Here is a 22,882-nt window from a genome sequence, read left to right as displayed (position 1 = left end):
GTCAACAAAAATTGAACACCTACTACCAAGATGAAACATTTCCCGACAACTAGACGACTGCTTTCTCAAGCCTGTTTGCTCTAGAATATGCGATTTTTTTAAACCATATGTTATTGCAAGTATAACTAACTTTGCGCTGGACTGTCTGATCCAATAATGTCAGTGCTCACTGGGAGGCTTCTGCGTGTTTTAGGCAGAATTAAGTGAACCTGAAGTAAGGCGTGTCCTCGAGTAATGCGAGTCACACTTATCGCAAACAGTTTTATTTTGTCCCACATTTCCACCTCTCGCCATATCCTTCCCGCCGTCAGTTCACTGGGCAGAGCTTGCAAGGGTGCTGCTTGATTCCAAAGATGATGAAATTGAGGGAGATTTTTAGTTGTCTTCCCTCCTCACTCAGCTTCCTGGTAGAGATGCTAATAAGAATGAGGGTGGTCAGGCTGTGGGAGAGCGTGAAAGGGTGAAAGCTACACACGTTAGCTCTCTGTTAGCACACGGCCTTTGTCCCTTATGCGGCAAGGAGAAAAGGGGGTGAAGTTAAAGTTACATTTGAGGAAGGACTGAGACTGCGGGAAAGATACTGTGTTTCCTTCACCAGTTTTCATTTCTGACTAACAGACCTAACCAGCTGTGATTGGAGCCTGGTTCCCCAGATTGTCCAAAATGCCACTTCTATTCTAGTTCCCAAATCCTCAGGGAAAGAATTTTTCTAGCAGGGACTAGGGACACGAGGAAGCCAGAGAAAGGTTTAGTATACAGAAGTTTTCAACCACAAGGAGCAAAATAGCAGACGCTGGAGAAGACTGGAGTCCAGCCACCCTGCCTTGGACGGAAGGCCCACCAGGTCCAGCCCTGGGCCGGCCCAGGGAGAAGCATCCAGCCCTCATCGTATAAAACTCCACGCATCCAGAGGGAGGCCATTGTCTTTGCGGATTTCCAGGGAAGAGCTAGACCAACTTGGATGGTCTCCAGGCCAACCTGGTCAGAGCCCAGGGCAAGGAGAGACGGGCAAGTCCGGACGCACGGTTGGCTGTGCCCAGGGCTCAGGTCTTGAACAGCAGGAAACCCCCAAATGCGGTGCCTGGCGGGCTTCTCTTCCGCACTGATCCCTGGGTTAACTCGACCCACACTCTCTCACCCTTCTGCAGCTCAGCCATAGTGAAGGCAGTGGCCGTGCCTCCACTCCTCTGCTCCTCAGCGGCACCGATGGGGATCCGACGGTGATCTCCAAATACCAGCTGCCCAGCGCCTGGCCCTAGGCCAAATTCAATGCTCACTGCCAAGATGTAGACCCCGCGCTCAGGGGCTTGGAAGTAGCCATCTTCAGGGAAGTAGCTGCTGCCAACGTTGATGTGAGCAGCGTCGAACTTCACAGTCTGCGGAGCGGCCATCCCTCCTGAAAAGCCAGCATAGAAGGCCACGGGGGACCCTGGGGGCAGGAGGACAGTGCTCAGTGACTCACTCCCTTGGATGGAAAATTAAACTCCGAGACCTGCCTTCCTCAGCTTAGTAACGACATAGGCCACTCCCGCGACAGCTCCTAACATCCCCGTGTTTATCTCAGAGTAGGGGTAACTGGCCGACTCCTAGGATTTCACTGGTTGAAAGAAATACAAGACTGTTGTCTCTACTGGCATAACGTTGTACAAAGCACTTTCTTTTCGATCCCTTCTCCCTTCCCACATCCTTGAGTCGTAGTCCCTCTGACCGAGAAAACTGAGTCCAGAGTGCTTGTCAGAGGCAGGCGAGGGCAGCAGCCCAGGCTCCGACTCCCACCAGCGTCACCTGCCAGGGGCCGAGTGACCCCCAGGGAAAGAGAGACCCTACCCTCAGGGTAACAGACTCGCTGGTGTGCTGACTACGGAACAGTGAATGCTTCCTATGGGACCTTAGGGAGAGAAGGAACGAGCAGGCGGGGCGGGGATGGAACGCCTATTCAAGCTGGTCACTTGAATGTTTTCAAAATGCTGCGCAGAGCCCTGGTCATAGCGGGGAGACAGGCACTCGGGTCCTGGGCTGGGAGCTGTCCCCGCAGCTCCTGGTTTCTGGAGCTCTCGCACTTGAAAAAGCACTGATCCGGCCTTAGGAGGATGAGTGCCACAGAGCACGCAGGCATGGGGCGGAGGGAGCGCTCTGCGGAGCGGGAAGGTGCAGGGAAGGACCAGCTGGCTGCCTGGCACGACGCTCCACAGGGCAGGGGAGGGTGAGTCCACGGGGGCCCAGCATGGCACCGGCCCTGGTACTGATGTGGTCATGCTCCTTGGGTACTCCCTCAACAGTGTGCACGCCCTACCCCCACCCCGCCCCCATTTCTCCGGGCATGAAACCAAGGCCTAAAGGAATAAGTTTGCAGTTAGTTACTTAGGACCCAGAACCAGCTCTTGACTTTGGTCCAGCCACAGCCTGTGAATGACAGAACGTGGCTCTTCTCTAGTTCTGGAAGATTCCTGAGAATTAAAGCTCAGAGTAGCGTTTCCCTTTGTGTAAGATTGTGTCACCTCAAAGACCCGCTCTGGCCCTGCAGTTCTCCCAGCTCCCAGGAGGTGGAGCGCCCAGCCGCCTAGAGATGGCGGGCCTGGGACGCCCTCTGCGCCGGTGCTTGGCCCCCGTGCACCCGGTCCCACCAGCTGGGGCGGGGCTTCCGAGGGAGCCTCCAGCAGCCAGTGGGCCCACGGCCCTCGGAGGGAGGGAGGAAAGAGCGCTTCCTGGTTGGCGAGCAGGCAGCCTGAGAGAGGGCTTCCCTGTAGGAACAAACTCAAGCCCTATGGCCTTCCGGCAACTCAAATAAGAATTTTTCTTTTTAATTTTAAGGGAATTTTTTTAAAGTATTGTAGTGGTAAACTCAGACTCCTAAACCATCAGGCAGCTGAGGCCAGCACCACTCACGCGTGGACTAAAGATGGAAGAGTTAGTGCAGGTGGACACAGCTCAGCCCTGAAAATGCTGGGAGACAGGAAAGCCCCCTGGCTTTATAAATGGTAAGCCCTGTGCTATTTGGGAAATGTGTCTGTCTGTCTTCATAAGAGCCCTTGATATGATTCTCCCATTTTACAGATGAAGAAACTGAGACAAATGGTGCTGGAGCCTGTGCCTGTCACCGCCACCAGGGAGACACAGGTCTCGGGCCACAATGGAGGGAGCTGGCTTGGGGTGGGACCTTCAGCCAGGCCTCAGGAATCCCATATGCCAGGCTAAGGCAGGGTTCAGACCGCCCAGAGGGTGGCCTTTTATCTATCCCCATGTCTGGGCGAGTGGGTGGCCAGAGCCCCAAGGCCAGCCTCTGGCAGGGGACAGTCACTTGCCCAGAGCCTGGTGGTCCCCTTACCGGGACCACACTCAGGAGAGCATGGGAGGCCGGCTGCACGTAGCTTCCGCCTCAGAACCCGATTCCCAGGCCCGGTCCCCAGGGCCCTGCCGGGACCTGCCCCCAAGGCAAGGGCGAGGGCTTAGCGAGTGGCACTGGGTTCAGGCTCCTCCGCCTTCACCGGCCTTGGGAGCCTCAGCTTCAGGTGAGAGGGCGGCACTACCGCATCGCGGAGCTGCGCTGTGACTGCATGTGACAAGCCCAGGAGGACACTGCCGGGGACGAGCACGGGCAGAAAGGGGGTCCAGCTGTCAGCGGAACGAGCTTTCACGGCCCAGGCCTTCCCCTGCGGGGTGCGCCATGGCCAGCGACTCTAGCCCCACCCACACCCTGGATGAAGGCACGGGGTGGATGCAGCGGGTGAAGAGCTGGGCAGAGGGATTTGAGGTGTGGCATGCAAGAAAAGGAGGCACCCCTCCTTGCTCTGTGGGCAGAGGCAGCCAGGCATGCGCCCCTCAAACGGAGGGGCTCTGCCGCCTGCCCACCGAGGGCTGGCTCTGGTGACCCCTCCCTCCTTAGGCCTCAGGCAGCTTAAGATTACCCTCCCTGACCAGAAGGTGGGCCGCGGGCAGAGCTGCGGGCAGCCACGCCTCTCCTCCCCGCCCACCCCCCCCCCCCCCCCGTGTCTCCCTGGAGCCTCCGAGGGAACAGCCTGACAACCCCGGGCCGGCCCCGGGGACTCACCTGCCTCCTGAGGCTCGGCTCCCAGGGCTCGTGGCACCGGCCCGTTGACGTGGGCATCGGCCAAAGGTCCCACTTGCTTCTTGTCCCTCCTCCGGGCAGCGTCTAGGGCCTTTTGCTCCTTCTTCTCCTTCCTGCCCAGCATGGCCTGCAGTTTCCCCAGGTCTAGGCTGACGTTGGCTGCCACAAGCCCTTGGAAGTTCGCAAAGAGGCTGTGGAAGAGCTGCTGGTGCCGCTGCAGGCCGAGCTGGGCGCTGGAGACGGCCCCGTGCAGGCCCTGCAGGGAGCTGTTGAGGGCGGCGGCGTCCGAGGCCCCGGCCGCGCAGCACTGGCCCAGCCGCTGCACGTCAGCGCCCAGCCGCTGCAGCTCCCGCGCCGGCCCCGCCGCCTCGCCCCCGCCCGCCCCCGCCTGCTCCAGGGCCGTCACCCTGGCGGCCAGCGCCGCCCAGCCGCGCGCCTGCTCGTGCAGCCCCAGGGCCGCGTCCTGCAGGCCGACGCGGATCTGCTCGTAGTTCAGGGCCAGCGGGCCCGGCGCCTCCTCGGCCACCACGTCCTCCCCGAAGAGTGCGGCCAGCAGGGCCTCATGCCGCAGCGCGTCCGCCAGCAGCGCTGCGAAGGAGGCGCGCAGCTCGCCCGCCGCCCGGCGCAACTCGTCCTCCGCGGCCTGCAGCGCGGCCGCCTGGCCGCTCAGCGCCCGCAGCTGCGTCCGGAGCCGCGCCCGGTCGGCGCCCGCCTGCTGGGCCTCCGCCCGCTGTTCCTCCAGCGCCCGCGACACGGCAGCCACCGCGTGCTCCAGGGCCCGCAGAGAGGAGCCGTCCCCGTCCCCGGGGCGCCGCAGGTCCAGGCTCCCGTGGGCGCCCTCCGGGGCGCGCGTGGTGTTCCCCGGGCCCTCCTGGGTACCGTCCGGGCCCCCGGGGGGCTTCTGGCAGTTGCAGTCGGTGACGTACTTGATGAGGTCGGCGAGGCCGCCCTGCAGGTGCTGGAGGGTGAGGTTGAGCTCCAGGAGCTGCCCGTCCGTGTCCACCTTGTTCTCCTCCACGATGAGCGACTTCTCCATCAGGGCCACGCGCAGCTCCCGCAGCTCCTGCTGGGTTCCCTGCAGCTTCTCCACCTGCTGCTCCACCGCACTGATCTGATCGAAGGTCTCGTCCGATTCGGAATACAACTCCTTGATCTCTTCCACGTGCCGGTCGAGGGTCGCCTGCATGTCCGCCAGGGTGCCCTGCAGCGCCTCTTCCCTGTGGCTGGTGGCCAGGTGCAGCGCCGAAACGTTCCTCTGCAGCTGGCTCAGCCGGGCCTGCAGGCTCTCCGGCTCCTGCCGGGATTCTGTTTTTGCCGCGGCTGCCGCCAGGCTGACATTGGACAGGTGCTCCTGGGCCTTAAGGAGCCTCTTCAACTTGGTGTCCACGTCCGCCTGGACCTCGGAAAGGGAGTGCTGCAGGGAGAGGTGCTGGGCGTGCAGGCGGTCCTCCACATCCTGCTGCAGCTGGCCCACTCTTCTGCTGTTCTCCTGGACCTTGGTCTCAAACTTGGCTCCAAGCTCCTGGAAGTCAGCCCTGGGCACGGCGCTGTCCCGGACCATGCTGATGGCCTGTCGGTTGGCCTCCACATCAAGAGAGAGGTTTCTGACGGCCTCAAAGAGGCTGTGCAGACTCTGGTTAAAGCCACTCCAAACAGGGCTGAAAGGCAGCACCTGCTCCAAGGACTTGCCGGGAAACTCTGCAACAAATGCACAAGTTCACACCAACCTGTTGAGCAGACACCCTCCCCAGGTAGGGGCTCGAGAGAGGTCCTCTGCTTCCCTCCCACTCATTCCCTTGGATGTATTCAGGCTCTTCCTCAGCCCCTGGAGCTGCCACTTACCAAGCTCCTCCTCATTTGCCTCAGTCACCGCAGCTGTGAGGTTGCTTGCCGCGGCCATCCCCGGGCCTGGGAGGCTGTCGGCCGTGTGGTGAATGTCATTCTGGAGACCTCTCAGCAGGCGCTCCTGCAGCACCCTGATGTGACTGGTCTCTGCAGCTGGTGGTTGGAGGACACGTGAGAAAGACGTATTGAGGGCTAACTCCCCAGGCCTGGGTGGACCATAGGGCACCGAGACTTCGGGGTTGAGAACAGAGAGGAGTATGCTGATGGCCTTTGAGCAGCAGCTTAGAAGCCTTTAGTCCCAGAAGGGCAAACACATGGTAAGTGAACCTTCACCCTGCCATCCACACCCACAGCAGACATGAGTAATCAATCTTGGCACATTTTCCTCCTCGGCCATGTGGGCATGGCCTCTCGACACTATTCTAGAAGCCCTTGTCAATAGATAGGCGTTCACCACATGATGAAACGCATTCGCCACCCAACCTTAGTCCATCCTTGAAAGGCCCAACCATGGGGTCTCTTGGTGATTCTCCAAGAGCATGGGAGGCCGGCTGCACATAGTGCAGGTGGACACAGCTCAGCCCTGAAAATGCTGGGAGATTCGAGAACAGGGACAATGTGACTTCTTGTCCCTGGCTGAGGGGCAGGGGTGTTGGGAGTAGTCTTCCAGGCCATGGGGACCTGTGCAGTGCAGGGGCAAGGGAGGTGCTGGGTGAAGCTGTCAGTCCTAGAAAGGATGTCAAGGACAGGGGTGATGTGCATGGCCAGCAGGCAGGCACCTGGCCTCCGATGTATGGAGTAGGATGGTGCAGAGCCTCAGAGGGGCCCTGCTGGTTCTGGGGCCTGAGTTCTTCTGAGATGGCACTGCCTTATCAGGGGAGAAGAGCCTGGCACACAGCCCTCACTGTCTGTCTGCCCCTCCTGCACCCTCCAGGGAAGCAGCATACCAGGTTCCACGCCATCCAGTCCGGCCCAGTGCTCCTGGAGGTCGACACCCGGACCTGCAAGCTCAGGGATCGCAGTGGGATCTGAAGGGAGGAGGCATCAGATATTGACTCCAAGTGGTCAGGGGAGCTCATGACCTCCAGGGTCAGAGGTTGAGGTGGGAGGGGACCACATGGAGCCCTACCATGGTGTTGGCAATCAGAGCCAGCAAAGCCCGGGCAGCACCTCCAGGCCACGGAGGCCAGCACCTTCTGTTTGACCTGGTACACCGGCCTGTGGGCTATGCGGTACCTGGAGGAAGACACCAGCTCAGCCACCCCAGGGGAGCCGCAGCAGGAACTGGGCCAGGGGCCTACCCCGGCCTGCCCCACTCACATGACGTTGACTCTCTGGCAGTCTGAAGCTCCCTGCGGACATGGCTGCTGTGAGTGAATGAGGAATTTCTCCATTTTGCAAGCAGCTACGAAGGTGACCAGCCTGGACTTCTGGTAGGGGCACCAGTTACTGGAAAAATCAAGCAAGAGGAGAGGGCTGCTGCTATGCCCGGGCACCCACCACCCTTCCTAGAGGTCAACAGGAAGCGCCAGTGCTGAGTGCCACCCCAGTGCCATGACCGTGGGGTCCATTAACCGAGCAGGAAGTGCTCCACACTGCTCAGGCCTTGGCCCCCCGAGCGAGAGCTCCGCAAACCACCCCCCCGCCTCCCCCCCCACCCCGGCACCTGGCCTGCCGCCTTAGGGAGCCTCCCCAGGGCCAGCACAGAGGGCTGAGGACCCTCAAAAGTCACGCAGCAAAATGACCCACAGAGGCAGGAAGAACTCACTTCCTCCTGGTGCCAGGGCACAGCAGGACCCATGGGGCCTGAGGAGTCCTGGGTTTGAACTCACACTGCCTGGTGTGGCCTTGAGCAGGCACTTGGAGAGCTGCCATTTCCATTTCCCCATGGAGATTGTAACCCCTCCTCCAAAGGCAGACAAGGGTCGGTGCCTGGCACGTGCTCAGCAGACACTGTAGACTGAGCCTCCCCATCACCACTCACAGCGTCCCTCGCCAGGGACCCGGCCGCAGGAAGGCACTGGCTCCCTGGCAGGCCCCATTATGGCCATTATGGAAATAGGCTCTCAAATAGGTATAGGGAAGGCAGCCTGTCAAGCAGTCCCTTCTCTGGAAGGCGGCCCCCACTGAGGTCCTCCAGGGTAGTGTGGGGTCTCAGCATCCTGAATACCAGGAGGCAGCCCTCCTGCTTGCCTTGCAGGTCCAAGAGCGGCGGTGCTGTCTGCTGATGGAGCCGGAGCTCGCTGGCCTGGTGGCAACCTTGACGGGCTCAGCAGGCCCTACCCCGGCAGTCAGCTCCCAGAGCAGAACTCCAGGGGCAGGCAGCAATCACCTCCTGGCTCTGTTTAGCTCGGCACTCGGGCACCGGGCCAGGCTTAAGCGCAGAGCACCCAGTGCCCATATGCAAGTGCAGACCTCACTTCAGGTCCCAAGGAAGAGCGGCCCTCTCAGATGGTGTGACAGGTGCTAGGACCTGGAAGGACTAGGGAGGAGGTGATTTGGGCTGCGTCTTGCACAGAGAGGCGAGGTGAGGCACCAGGAGCTGTGACAGAGGTGTGTGGCCCCACAGAGGTGGGTGGGGGGGCTACTTAGGAGAGGCTTCAGAGGTAAAGAGGGACATGAAAGAGCTGTCTCACTCCTTCGTGGGGACAGAGGGACAGGAGGGGACAAGAGGTAAGTGGTTATGTCAGGATTCCAGGTCAGAGGTGATGGCAGTATGCACTGGATGTGGCGGTGGCTGTGGCTACGGAGGCCTTTACTCTCTGGGGCTGATCTCTGTCCTGGGACCACCCGGCACGGTCACACAGGGGGCTGCTGGGGGGTGGGAGGGATCGAGGTGGACTGAGTAACCTTATCCATTTTGAGTGCAGAGACCCTCCCAGCCACTTTCTCCTCGGCTCCCAGGCGCCTGCCAGCGCATTTCCTTCAGCAGGAGGCTGAGTACGCATCAGGGAACAACCTGCTCAGGAGGAAAGACCCAGAGGCACTGACATCCTAGGCTCCAGGCACTAGCCCAGCAGAGCAGCTACAAGACAGAAAGCCCACCCGCACTCCCAGCTTCCAATTGGCTTCTCAACCTCGCTACTCTCAGACGGGTGGACACCCAAGGCTGATCCCTGAGAAAATCTTTATTACAAGAGAGGGAGGTCAAAACAAGCAAAAGAAATCAGCTTATCCTATATAATAAAAGCCTAATATGCTAAGTGTCTGCAACCAATCAAAGCATAATATACTAATGATATGCTAAGGCCACTCAACCCCTCGCTATGATGTGCAATGACCACCAGGGGGCAGATGCTCCAACCAGTAGGTTAACTTGCTGCTGGGGTCCAGCCGATCGGGACTGAGTGAGACAGGCTGGACATGCCCTGGAGCCCTCCTGCTGGACAAGCTGGACATGCCCTAGTCCCTCTCAGTTGGCCAACCTCCCGTGTCCCTCCCTGGCCCTGGTCGTGCACTGGTGGGGTCCCTTGACCTGGCCTGCACCCTCTCGCAACCCGGGCTTGAGGGACCCTCTCTCCCCTGAGTTCATGAATTTTGTGCACCAGGCCTGTAGTAGAAATATAAGACTGCAGAGAGAAGACAACTTCCCCCAAATTTGCATTAATGTTAATAGATTGATGAGTACTTATTGGATCCAGAAGTAAAAAAAGCTATTAAAAAGGGGGACAACAAAACAACCCTTGGGCCCTGGCCCATGTTGCTAAGTGGTTAGAGCATTAGTCCATGGACCCAAGGGTTGAGGGTTCAATTCCCTATCAAGGGCAAGTACCTGGGTTGCAGGTTCATCCCCAGCCCCAGTTGGGGCATGTGGGAGGCAGCCAATCAATGTGTCTCTTTCACATCAATGTTTCTCTCACCCACCCTCCCTCCCTTCCTTCCACTTTCTCTAAAAAGCAATGGAAAGCCGAAACCGGTTTGGCTCAGTGGATAGAGCGTCAGCCTGCGGACTGAAGGGTCCCAGGTTCGATTCCGGGCAAGGGCACGTACCTTGGTTGCGGGTACATCCCCAGTGGGGGGTGTGCAGGAGGCAGCTGATCGATGTTTCTCTCTCATCGATGTTTCTAACTCTCTATCCCTCTCCCTTCCTCTCTGTAAAAAATCAATAAAATATATTTAAAAAAAAAAAAAAAAAGCAATGGAAAAAATATCCTCAGATATCCTCAGGTGAGGATTTACAAAAATGATAACAACAAAGAACACTTGGGAATCTACACTAATAAAAGAGAAACATGCAAATTGACCATACCTCCACTGCGCCCACCAGCCAATCAGGGTGAGTATGCAAATTAACCCAACAAAGATGGTGGCAGCCACGGAGCTGGAGTGAGCAGGAGGCTTGGGTTGCCCCCGGCAATGGAGGAAGTCAAGCTTCCCGCCTGCCCTGGCTGGCCCTGGCCTCTGCTCAAGGCTACAAAGTTTCAATTATAGAAGATAAATAAATCCCAGATACCTGCTTCCAGCTGGCCCTGGCCTCCTCTCAAGGAGGCACTGAAAAAAAAAGAAAAAGAAAAAAGGAGGGGCTGGGAGCCATCAGCCCCTCACCCAGGCTGGCCAGGCACCCCAGCAGGACCCCCCCCCACCCTGAAGGGGCTGTGGCCAGCTTGAAAATGGCCCTCAGCCCCTCACCCAGGCTGGCCACGCCCACCCAGCGGGGACCCTCACCCCATGGGGGCATGGCCGGCCTGCAAACTACCACAGGCCCCTCCCCCAGGCCGCCCCATTCCCCAAGGGAACCCCCACCCTGATCCGGGACACCCTTCAGGGCAAACCAGCTGGCCCCCACCAGTGCACCAGGCCTCTATCTATACTAATAAAAGGGTAATATGCTAATTAGCCTGGGAGACCTTCCAGGAGACCTTCTGGACATTCTTCTGGACAAAGCTATGGTGGCGGGGCCAAGGTGGAGGCGGTTAGAGACCAAGAGGGGAGGGCAGTTGTGGGTGATCAGGCCGGTGGGGGAGGGGGCAGTTGGGGGTGAGCAGACCAGCAGGGGGGCCAGTTGGGGGTGGGCAGGACAGCGGGGGGGCAGTTTGGAGTGAGCAGGCCAGCAGGGGGGCAGTTGGGGGCAAGCACACTGGCACGGGGAGCAGTTGGGGGTGATCAGACTGGCGGGGGGGGGGCATTTGGGGGCAAGCAGGCTGGCAGCGGGGGGCAGTTGGGGGCGAGCAGGGTGGCATGCAGAGTGTTTAGGGGCAATCAGGCAGGCAGGCAAGTGAGCAGTTAGGAGCCAGCAGTCCCGGATTGCGAGAGGGATGTCGGACTGCTGGTTTAGGCCCGATCCCTGTAAACTGGCAGTAGGACATCCGTCGAGGGGTCCCAGATTGGAGAGGGTGCAGACCGGGCTGAGGGACACCCTCCCCCCACCCCCACCCCCCTGTGCACAAATTTCGTGCACCAGGCCACTAGTTAAACGTAACAGTAGAAATGCAGAAAAATATGTAATAAAAATGTTAGAGGGTAGCCATGGCCAGGTAGCTCAGCTGATTTGAGCATTGTCCTGTACACCAAAAAAGGTTGTAGGCTTGATTCCCTTTTGGGGCACATACCTAGGTTGAGGGTTTGATCCCTGGTTGGGGCATGTATGTGAGGCAACCAATCAATGTTTCTCTCTCTCTCTCTCCCTTCCTCTCTCACTAAAAATCAATAAAAACATGTCCTCAGGATAAAATATATGTGTGTGTGTGTGTTGGAGGATAAAGTTAAAGAAATTTCCCTAAAAGAAGAGCAAAGAGAGAGATGAAAAGTAGAAGAAAAAGATTTAAAAAATGGGGGGCTCTTTGAATCTTCAGATTTAAAGAGCCCCACCAACCCACAATACAATGAAAATAAACTCACATCAAAGCAAAGCACATCATCATGATATTTTAGAACACTTTCCAGAGATAAAGCCAAGACACACACACACACACACACACACACACACACACACCATTAATTAGAATGGCTTTTACCCTCTTGACAGCAATACTGGAAACTAAAGCCTTCAAAAATACTGAAGGAAAATCATTTCCAATTTAGACTCCAATATCCAGCCTAACTGTTGAGGTAAGGAGAGCAGAATAAAGACTCTTCCTTTTTCATCCTCACCTGAAGACATGCTTAGAGGTGGGGGTTGGGGAACATTGATCGGTTGCCTCCCACCGTGGGGATCAAATCTGCAATCCAGATATACGCCCTGACTCAGAATCGAACCGGCAATCTTTCAGTGCCAAGGACGATGCTCAACCAACTGAGCCACTCAGTGCGGGTGGGCATTTTCAATGTGCCAGGTTTCCAAACCCTTTCCTCCCAGCCCCTCATCAGGGAGCTGCTAGAGCAGTGATTCTGTCTCGCCACCAAATCTTCCCATCAGACCACCAGGTGGCGCTTTAAAAATTAGAGCCTCAGGCCCTGCCTCAGGCCAGTTAAGGGAGATTCTCTGGGTCTGGGCACCAGTATGTTAAAGCTCTCTGGGCCCTTCACAGGCCCTGTCCAAGCCTAAGTGCCTCTGTACCAGAAAATGCCACCAAATAAGAGAAAGGGAAGTGGAAGCTGCTGGTGGACTAGGGAGAAGCTACACTCATGCCTCCCAGGACCAAACCAGAAATACAAATCAATCATAGAACAACAGACTTAGCACTGGGGATTGGCTGATCGCACTGGATAACCAAGCATTTACAAAGAAGATGGTAGGAAGCGCGGAGATGTGAACAGGCCCACCCCACGCCCACGTGCGGCAGCTGGGAACCTGGAGGGACATCTGAGCTACAAAGGTTCCCCTTGAGGAGTGAGGCTCCTGGCTGAGGAGAGAACACCTGGCTGTGAATATCAGCGGGGCTCCATCCACCAGGGAGAGACTGGAGTCAGGTGCCCTCTTAAAGGGCCAGTGCACAAAATCTCCCTTGCAGCCACTTACCCTGGGCTCTGGCTGAGGAAAGGTGGTGAGGAGCTGACAGGCATCCCACAGGGACAGACTGAGTGGTGTGGCTGTGGGGGAGGGAGAGGGACCGCCACCAGGACACCAGGACCCCTGTGCTGAGTTCCTTTCCCACACCGCCCGCAGACACCATCTTTCTGGGTCAGCATTCCCCACTCCAGGGCATCGGCCTGGGGTAAGGCACTGGCCCACCCTCCAACTCCCTGTGGCCCTGCCCTGTGAACTTGCCCCTGTGGAGGAGTCTGTGGACAGCACCAGCCTGGGTCCATGGTGCAGACTTTCTCAGAGGCTCTTGAGGCGGTCCGGGCAGACTTGGGGTGTGGCTCTGGGGTGAGGGCCATTTTTCTCTCACGCGCCTGCCTGGCACCACTGTTCCTGTGCAGAGCCCTCCCTCCACACGGTCAAATCTTAGTCATGTCAGCCTGAGGAGCTCCGCTGGCTTCACCCTGCCGGCTCCCTGAGTCCCCGCCCACCACAAACTGTGGGTCATTTTGTGGCTCCAAACAGGTAACCCAGAACTGGTCATAGGCAGCCTCTGCCGTTGGCCTGCACTGGAGTCCTTCTCAAGAGGCCCAGAACCAACACACCACCCAGTGGTGGGCTTCAAACCACATCAGATCATCAGCCCAGGCCCACCCGGGAAGATGCTCTTCACAGTTCAGCCCCACATAGCGGCTCATACACGGTGAGGGGTCGATCCTCAGAGTTAGCCAGCCTGAGGGTCAACCCTGCCCACGGATGGCCAACTGCAGTCAAGACAACTACACAGGAGGGTTCATACAGCCCACACAGGGGCTTTCTTGGAACACCCAGCTTAGGATGATGGGGAAAATGAGGCATTTTGGGGGAGCTAGCAATCTGAATCTAGTCACTGCCCCTTTAATTACTGGGTCCTGCAAGACCTGTTTACCCAAAATACTACTGGCATTTTAGAGAGGCCATAAACCATCCCCAGATGGAGTTACCAGTGCTGGCCTGCGGCCAGGCCTTGAGATGTGGCCCCACTGCCCCCCGCCAGCACATGAGGTTTTTTGCAGAGCCCGCAAAAGGTCTGGAAGTATGATCCATATTTGGGGGACAAAGAAACCAAAGGGGTATAAAGGGAAAGCTTCCTCCATATTGGGGGCTCAGGATTTGGAGAGAAACGGAGTCCCCTGAGTCACTGTACTGGTACATGTGAAATGTCTGGAAATAAATGGGTTTTTCCTGTGCCTCCAGTACTCCTGTGTATTTTTGGCCTGGTAAATTCTGTAACAGGGTGACCTGGGAGACTGCGCCACTGAGCCCCACAAGACACCTACTGCATAAGGCCGCCATACCAAGACTGCATGGTTGGACCTCGTGGGAAGCTACTAAGTGAAAGAAGTCAGCCAGAGAAAGACAAATACCATCTGATTTCACATATCTGTGGAATCCAAAGAAAAATAAATAACAACCAAAATTGAAACAGACTCATAGATGCAGAGAACAGACTCCTGGTTGCCAGAGGGGAGGGGGCTGGGGAACTGGGTGAAAAAGGTGAGGGGATTAAGAAGTACAGATTGGTAGTTACACAATAGTCCTGGGATGTAAAGTACAGCTCAGGGAATACAGTCAATAGTATTGTAATAACTATGTATGGTGCCAGGCGGGTACTTGAAATATCGGGGGTAACACTTTGTAAAGTATATGATTGTCTAACTGCTACGCTGTACACCTGAAACTAATAAAAAATTATATTGAATGTGAACTATAATTTTAAAATAAAATTTAAAAAATGTTTATTCTCACTTAAGGATATGTTCATTGATTTGAGAGAGAGGAAGGGAGTGAGAGAGAAACATTGATTGATTGCCTCCCATATGAACCCTGCCTGGGGATCGAACCCTGAGAATTGGACCCATAACCTTTTGGTGTACTGGACAACGCTCGAACCAATTGAACCACTGAGCCAGGGCAAAACTTAAAAAAATTTTTAATTGAATTTTAGAACTCCTTGATTTTTCAAAATATTATTTGTTTAAAACACTGGATTGTGGCCCTAACTGGTTTGGCTCAGTGGATTGAGCGTTGGCCCTCGGATTGAAGGGTCCTGGGTTTGATTCCAGTCAAGGGCATGTATCTTGGTTGCAGGTTCGATCCCCAGTAGGAGGCGTGCAGAAGGCAGCTGATCAATGTTTCTCTCTCATCGATGTTTCTAACTCTCTATCCCTCTCCCTTCCTCTCTGTAAAAATCAATTAAAAATGTATATTTTAAAAAGAACAACAACAAAAAAAAAACTGGATTGTGGATTGTGATAATTCAGAAAATCTTGCTGATTTGTTACTAAAGTGAGAACTATCATTTGCAAAATAAATGTAGGGAGCTAAGAAGAAGAAGAAAGAAGAACCATGAGAGAACACCAAGAAAGAGGAAAGCACCAAACTAGGAAGCAAGTTCCAGCAGGGAGGCCCAGGGCAGGGTGAGGGCCGGCCAGACCGGAGCACAGTTGCAGCTGACAGAGGCGTCTCCAAGGGACACAGGTGAATTCTCTGATGGGCAGCTGGCTGAGAGTGTGGAATGTGACAAAAACACAGCCAAGTAGCCCTTTGGCTCCGTGGATAGAGCGTCAGCCTGCAGACTGAAGGGTCCCAAGTTCGATTCCAGTCAAGGGCACATGCCCAGGTTGCGGGCTCAATAGTCAACAGAGCCAAATATCAACAGTACAATGATTGAAATTTCTCTTGAGAGCCAAGTTTTTTAAACTTAAACTTCTTTTAACGCCACTTCTTCAAAATAGACTCGCCCAGGCCATGGTATTTTGTGGAAGAGCCACACTCAAGGGGCCAAAGAGCCGCATGTGGCTCGCGAGCCGCAGTTTGCCGACCACTGCTCTAGGGAAAACCAAAATTGCACAGGGTGGGGGATACACAGCTTTTTTCAAGTGTCAATTCTAAGTAGCATATGCAGTCATCTGAATGTAAACACTCAAAGTGACAATATGGGAAAAGGCTAGATAGGAAGTGTGTACCCGTGCGTGTGTGCCCTTGTTTGTGCACCCATGCATGTTGGGGCTGGGGGATGGAGTAGGAACGAGAGCCAAATCACAGATAATACTATGTCCCAAGAAGTGGCCACATGAACATGCTAGAGGTCCAGAGGCAAATGCCAAAGAGCCACCTAAAGGGCCGGAAGCCATTGTCTGTGAGGACCAGAGGGGCCTGGGGCTTCCGACTCTCTCAGCAAATGTGTAGACGGTTTGACTCTATCCCAGCGGGTCAGCCAGGTTTTTCTTAAAGGGGCAGTCGGTACATACTAGCATTTACACAAGAGGACTACATGCTACGTAGGGCATGGTGCAAAATGAAAATGCAGGCCAACAACAGAGATGCGCCAGGTGTGGGCTCCTCTGCGTGCCCAGCCTGTGCAGGCTGCTTGGGTCACATGCCCAGGAAGCTGACCCTGATTTTAAGCAGAGAACATCCATGCAGCACTGAAACAGTGGCCTGGGAAAGGGCTGGCCAGTCAGCTGGCACAGAATGTTCCAAGGACCAGAAAAGCGGGCCCCGCCCTGGGCCCCATGGAAATTCCTGGAATGTAGGCTCAGCCCTAGAGAAAGTATTTCTCGGAACCAGTGGTTTTCAAAAGGGAGAGGCCCCCTCCCCCCCGCCACCCCCACCGTGTATTTGGCAACCTCTGGAGACATTTATGGTTGTCACAGCTGGGAGGGTGGGGGTGCTAATGGCATCTGGTGGGCGGAGGCCAAGAACTCGGCTTACACCCATAGTGCACGGCCCAGCCTGCGCCACAGGCAATCAGAGTCCCAAATGCACCAGCCCAAGGTGGGGAACAACGTTCACTCCTCTCGCCCCTCTGAGCTGTCAGCAGGTCCAGGCCTGGGTCCCAGAGTGCAGGTCCAGTCCAGCCGCCGGGTGTGACCAGGACTTTCCACCCAGAGCTCCGGAACTGGCAGTGGTGGCGCCACCCTTCCGCTGGGACTTTCTCTCCGACCTGCCTGCCGCTATTCTCCTGCCCACGCCACCCCCCCCCCCCCGCCCCCGCGCAGCCTCTTCCCTCCCCCCTCCCCCCCTCCCTGGCACAGTGCAGGCTGCTGGCCCCGAGGCCCTGGGAACATTCCTGACCTTTGCTTTGGTTTCCTCCAGCTCTTGGCAGCTTCTTGCTGGCCCTCTTAGCACCCCAAGCCCAGCTTGTTGAGGTGCCCATTGTTCTTGCTACCTCTTGGTCTCGGGCCTGCGCCCTCTTTGCACCCTCCCTCCAAGGGTCCACGGAGAGGCAGGCCCCTCCTAAAGAGGAGTGCAGGGTTCCTCCCGTGTTGGGGCTGCCCCACCCTGATGCCCAGTCCCAGGCAGGAGAGCGGTGGCTGAGCCCTTAGAGCTTCTAATGGGAGCTGGGTAGCCTGGGCCCCCCTTCCCTGTTCTTAGGGTGACATTTGAACAAGCCTTGCCCCCCCCCACCCCCCACCACACACACACACACACACACACACACACTGGTTCTGGAAAGATGGAGAAAATTCGCACTGCTCGCCCTCGGGGGCAGAGGGCAGGGCTGTGGGGAAGGCAGAGAGCCTCTCCTGGAAAGGGGCCTGGCCTCTGAATTATGGATGTGCTGTGGCCGCCGCCCCTGGAGTAAGTGCCTCTTAACCAGCCAGGGAAGCCGCCCCGAGCCCTGGAGCCTTCCTGGGAAGAAGGCATGCTCTCAGCAGCCTTGCTCTGGGAGGCCCTGAGTCAACTAGGAAGGTGACCTCCCAGGGGTGAGTCTGCAAGGCTTTGTCTCTGAGCTAGAAAGGGGCCTTGGCAGAGGAGCCTGAGCCCATGGCATCCGCCCAGAGCCAGGCTTCTCTGCCCACCCGGGCTCTGCCTTGTTTGTGTCCAGGGTGCAGGGGGTACAATCGCAGGCCTGGACTCCATCCTGATCCTGTGTGACCCCCAGTGAAATGCAGGACTGCTCAGGCCCAGCCACAAAAATCACAGATGCTCTGTAAGCGAGGATCAGGCTGGTGCCGGGGCTGGGCCAGACCGAAGGCTGGGAGTGGCAGGTCTTCACTCCCAGCTCCGGGGGAGATAGGAAGAGGTTGCCTGGGGTTTGCAGCCCAGCAGATGTGGGCCCAGCTCTGACCTATCTCTTAGGTGCAGGATGGCCCTGTATCCCCCACTGCCCCCCAAGCCTCACAACATGTAAAGTGGAGAGAATAGTGGCGACTGCAGGGCTGTCACAATAATGTGGATATGGGGCACCACCTCTGGGGCTCAGCTGTCCCCTTGCAGGCTCAGTCCTTCCTCTGAGGTGCTCACATCCTCATCCGCTGCTCTCCCCACCCCCACCAAAGCCAAGGAGCAAGAGGAGCCTCTTCTCTCACGGAGGCCAACACCCAGGTGGCTGGCTCACCCGGCCCCGCTCCTTGGGGTCCCCAGGGAACTGGAAAGCACCCAGCCACATCCTTCCTCCTCCCCAGGACCTGCATTGGGTACCAAGCTGTTATGTGTGGACACAAATGGGACCACATACTAAACCCGACAAGCTCGGGGGAGGCCGGCGTGGTGGGCCTACAAACTCAGAGACTGAAAGTGACCACACAGGAGGGTCTGAACATAAAACTTCATGGCGGGTACTCCCATCCCAGGCCTCCAGCTTCCCTGACAGGGGTCAGTCTTTACCCAAGGCCTGTCTGCCATCTCTTTGCTCTAAGACAGTGGTCGGCAAACTCATTAGTCAACAGAGCCAAATATCAACAGTACAACAATTGAAATTTCTTTTGAGAGCCAAATTTTTTAAACTTAAACTTCTTCTAACGCCACTTCTTCAAAATAGACTCGCCCAGGCCGTGGTATTTTGTGGAAGAGCCACACTCAAGGGGCCAAAGAGCTGCATGTGACTCGCGAGCTGCAGTTTGCCAACCACTGCTCTAAGACAACATTCCTTTGGAATGTCAGGGCACCCTCCTTTTCCTGACCCCTCAGGGCACCCACCCACACCAGAGCATGAGACCACAGAAGCCCTCATTGTTATCTTGTTCCCCTATACACCATCTCTAGGTGCTGTAGGTGTGAATTTTAAAGTCCTTGTCCACCAGTGTAAGAGAAGTGTGTCTCTGCTGTACTTTTTACCCAATCCTGGGGGTTTCCCCGCTGTGCTTTCTCCCACCCCTTAATCTCCCACCAGTGGGTTTCATACAACCCTCTGACACCTGCTTCCATTCTACTGTATAAAATAGGCTGCAAACTGGCGTTCTTCAGAGCAGTTTCTCAATTTGTTAAGATTTTCCTTTCTGGCTATTGTCAGGTTGGCTCAAAGTCAATTCTCTACAAGTTTGGAGATTTCTCATGTTGACATGTTCAACCTTCTTGCAAAGGGTTTTTTCTGGGTCTGGCCCAGGACCTGGCCCGAGGGCTCGGACCCCGGGGTGAGTGGCAAATGTGGGGCAGGAGCCTGGCCCTGGCAGCCAGGGACGTGGGTGCAACAGGCTGGGCCCTGGCCTGGGCGCCCTGCCTGAGCGTAGGAGGCCCGCCTGTTCCTGCTGAGGAGGGAGGCGGGCTGGGCTGCTGCCCTCCCTTCCCAGGAGCAGGGCTGAGGAAGCTGTGCAGTGTTTCCTTCCTTTCTCACCAGCCCCTGCGGAGGCCTTGACGACCTGGGCTTGTCGGTGGGAACCGCAGCTTCGGGGTATGGGAAAGGACCCAGCAGGCCTGCAGGGACCCCCAAGAGCCACTTAGGACTAGGGCTGGGACCCTGTTTGGGAATTCCCTGGCCAAGGTACCCTTGTGCGCACCCACACGCTCTCTGCACACACCTGGGCCACCCAGGCAATGGCTGAGCCCGCAAGACAGCCCTGAGCAGCCCAGAGGCCCACCCTCCCTGGGGCTAAGGGAGTGCCGACCCTCCCACAGCCCAGGGGCAGGGGAGGAAGAGAAGCGTCTCCTACTTCCTCCCATCCACTCAGCCCCTCATCCTCCCTTTTATCAAGGGAAGCCTGCAGGAGGCCTGGAGACAGGGGCATGGAGCTGATGGCTTTGGGGCTTGGGCTCCCCACCAAGAGTCCCCTGTGCCTCCCAGACCCGAGCAGACCTGGGGGCAGGACAGGAATGGGGCCTCGTGGATCCATCTTGGGGCCAGCCCTTCCCTTCCTGAGGGTCAGTGTGCACTCACTTACTCTCACCCTCCTGCCTCTTCCTCATCAAATTTGCGTTTGGGAAAGTGTCCAGTAAGCACATTGACCTTGAAGAGTCAGGCTGTGCAGGCCGTCCCAGGCAGCCCATTCTGTAAGTCAGCACAATGGTGACTCTCAGATGGCCGGATGGCAGACTGGGGAGGTGTGAATTGGGCCTTCTCACTCTCCAAATCCATGTAGATCCTTCAATCAAGTTGGGGGGCTGTCAGTGGGGGAGTAGGCACATCTGAGGTCCAGGGCTGCCTGTGAGCACTCCAGGGACCAGAACATGAACTTGAGAATCAGACTCAGGTCCTGGTTCAGGCTCTCCTTAGCTGTGTGATCTTGGGCCAGCTGATCAGCCTCTCTGAGCCTCAGGCACCTCCTCTGTAACTGGTGCTGTTGGGAGGATGAACTGAGATAACACTTGGCAAGGTGCCTGGCCAGTCAGCAGCACCTGGTGTGGACGGTGGGGCACCCTGTGGAAGGACCCACAGACCTAGTACCTCACCCAGCAGGAGGATCCCTGGCCCTGGATAAATAAAATGCTGGCAAACAGTGTCCTGGTCAATGGCGAGACCACGGGTGCAGGATGGCCCTGTATCCCCTGGCCATCCCCAGGGGCCACGCCTTCCGCTCTACAGATGCAGCAGGCACCCTCTCGGATCGCTCGCTCTCAGAGCCAGGCCAACACCCTGCCATCCCTGGCACTCAGATAAAAATCCGGTCCCCAGAAGCGTATGTCCTTCATGGCTTACGGCCAGCCTCACCTCAGCTCAGCTTTCAGAACTGACTGACTTCAAAGAACAGGAGCGACTGCCAGGCCAGCTGGAAAATTCGGAACCGCAGCCCCTCAGCACCCCATGCTGGCTGGTTGATGGCAAGGAGTGCTCCAGACTTGCCCCAAACCTCAGGCCCATTCTCTGCCACAGGTCAGACAGGGAATTTCCTGGGGTGCCCAGTCCAGGCGCAGGGGATCCTGGAACCTCATTCAGCCTCACAACTGCCCAGCCTATAGATAACATTAGCCCATTTCACAGGTGAGTCACTGAGGTCCAGAGAGCCCCCGCTCTGACTGAGCTGGGCCCAGGGCCTCCCCCAAGCCCAGGCTCCTCCTTACCGTCGGTCGCCGCCGATGTCCTCAGCCTCTGACCTCCAGACCCCAGGCAGACCAGGGGCCTGAGCCGAGGCCCCCAGCAGCCCCCAGCCCACGGCCCCCCCAAGGCTGAGCAGCAGTGTCAGGATCATCTTGGCAGTGGGCAGGCTCAGCCGTTGCCGGTGATTCCAGAAACTGCTTCAAGTGAAGGCTCAGAAGGAAGAGAAAGCTGGGACAACAAAGAGAGGAAGTGGCCTAGGCCGGCCCACCGGTGCATCTAGTCCAGCCACACACACACACACACACACACACACACACACACACACACACTCCCCACCCCCCACAGAGGCAGTCAACAGCCCAGCTGGTTCTCGGGCCCTGAGAGGACTTGTGTCAGGGACCCTGGAAGTTTGGGAGGCCCACGTGTGGTAGACAGTTACACAGACATGAGCAGAGCAAAGACGATGGGCTAGGTGCAGGTCACCAGGGCAGAAACCCTGGGTGCCTAGCAAAGGACAAATGTAGGGTGGGACCTCGCCCCAGGGTGACCTGTCCTCCCCTAGCAGGCGGGTGACCTTTCCTCGCTGGAGGTAACATCTAGGTCTCAGTTGTGTTTCAGCTCCAGGCCCAGAGAGGCAGCAAAACCAGACAAGTGACACCAAGGCTGCCTCAGGACCAGCTAGATAATGACCAGTCAGTGGAGACCTAGACCCTGAGAGGACACACCTGGAAAGCTGCTGAATATTTATTGAGACCTTCCTCCGGGACCTTTCCTAAAATCTCCACCCTTAAAGCCCTTAGGATGGAGGGCCCAGAGCCTCTCCCTCCCTCCCGGGAGCAGCGAGAGCCTTTTCCTTCTTCTTCCTCCCCCTCTTCCCAGGCTGTTCACCTCTGCCTTCCTCACTCCCAAGCTCCAAGGGCCCTTCCTTTACCTCTATAACTCATTTCTTAAGCCCATTTCTTCTACAAATTACTTCTTCCACCTCTGTGATTTTATAAATAAAGTAGAGGCCCCGTGCACTAAATTCGTGCACAGAGGGGCGTGTCCCTCAGCCCAGCCTATACCCTCTCCATCTGGGACCCCTTGGGGGATGTCTGACTGCCGGTTTAGGCCCAATCCCCTGTGGATCCGGCCTAAACTGGCAGTCGGACATCCTTCTCACAATCCGGGACTGCTGGCTCCTAACTGCTCACCTGTCTGCCTGCCTGATTGCCCCTAACTGCTTCTGCCTGCCTGCCTGATTGCCCCTAACGGCTTCTGCCTGCCAGCCTGATCAGCCCCTAACTGCTCCCTTGCTGGCATGATTAATGCCTAACTGCTCCCCTGCCAGCCTGATCTCTCCCAACTGTCCTCCCCTTCCGGCCTAATGGCCCCCCAACTCCCTCCCCTGCTGGCCTGATTGCCCCAACTGCCCTCCCCTGCTGCAACCCACCTCCTCTGCTGGGCCCCGCCTCCTCTGCGCTGTGCAGAGCCACAGGACCCCCAGGCCTCACTGCATGGAGCAGCAGCCGGACCCCGCCTACACTGTGCGTGTGGCCATCTTGTGACGACATGAGGGCGTGATGCCACCTAGGCTATTATTAGTATAGATGTTCTCTTATAGTTTGGGTCTTGGCTCTGAATTCTTTCCTAGCCCAAACTCAAGTACCGAGGTTGCCAAACCCAGGTCCCATCAGGCCCCACCTGGTGCCATTCCTGCTGCACAAGGAGGTGTCCCCACTCTCCATGTCCCATGGAGTCAGAAGAAGAGCACAGGGCTGAGGGGGGCTATAAAAGGCCGTTGGTGAGTCTCAGGGAACCTGCTATGCATCATGCTGGTGGCCAGCACGTG

At 57.0% G+C, this 22,882-nt stretch overlaps 1 protein-coding gene across 1 annotated transcript; it reads right to left on the bottom strand.

Annotated features, from left to right (window-relative positions):
• Positions 1 to 249: 249 nt before the first annotated feature.
• MMRN2 (multimerin 2) lies at positions 250 to 21,247 on the bottom strand. Its single transcript, XM_080642689.1, has 7 exons — positions 21,075 to 21,247; positions 7,232 to 7,360; positions 7,041 to 7,147; positions 6,859 to 6,939; positions 5,909 to 6,064; positions 4,049 to 5,764; positions 250 to 1,429 (listed from the first exon to the last, which is right to left on the bottom strand). The coding sequence occupies exons 1-7, from the start codon at positions 21,200 to 21,202 to the stop codon at positions 1,044 to 1,046; spliced, it is 2,703 nt and encodes a 900-aa protein (XP_080498815.1). The 5' UTR covers positions 21,203 to 21,247; the 3' UTR covers positions 250 to 1,043.
• Between the last annotated feature and the right edge of the window lie 1,635 nt (positions 21,248 to 22,882).

This window comes from Plecotus auritus (genome assembly GCF_963455305.1).
Source record: "Plecotus auritus genome assembly, chromosome: 9".
NCBI classification, from domain to species: domain Eukaryota; kingdom Metazoa; phylum Chordata; class Mammalia; order Chiroptera; family Vespertilionidae; genus Plecotus; species Plecotus auritus.
Note: the sequence above shows the minus strand (reverse complement) of the source record. Positions and strands in the feature narration are given on the sequence as shown.

What these genes read in the sequence shown, in the direction of transcription:
- MMRN2 (XM_080642689.1), bottom strand. Translation starts at nt 21,202, where the DNA reads ATGATCCTGACACTGCTGCTCAGCCTTGGGGGGGCCGTGGGCTGGGGG. An exon ending in TGCCAGAGAGTCAACGTCAT is followed by an intron (nt 7,148 to 7,231) that starts GTGAGTGGGGCA and finishes GTCTTCCTCCAG; the next exon opens with GTACCGCATAGCCCACAGGC. An exon ending in CTCTGATTGCCAACACCATG is followed by an intron (nt 6,940 to 7,040) that starts GTAGGGCTCCAT and finishes TCCTCCCTTCAG; the next exon opens with ATCCCACTGCGATCCCTGAG.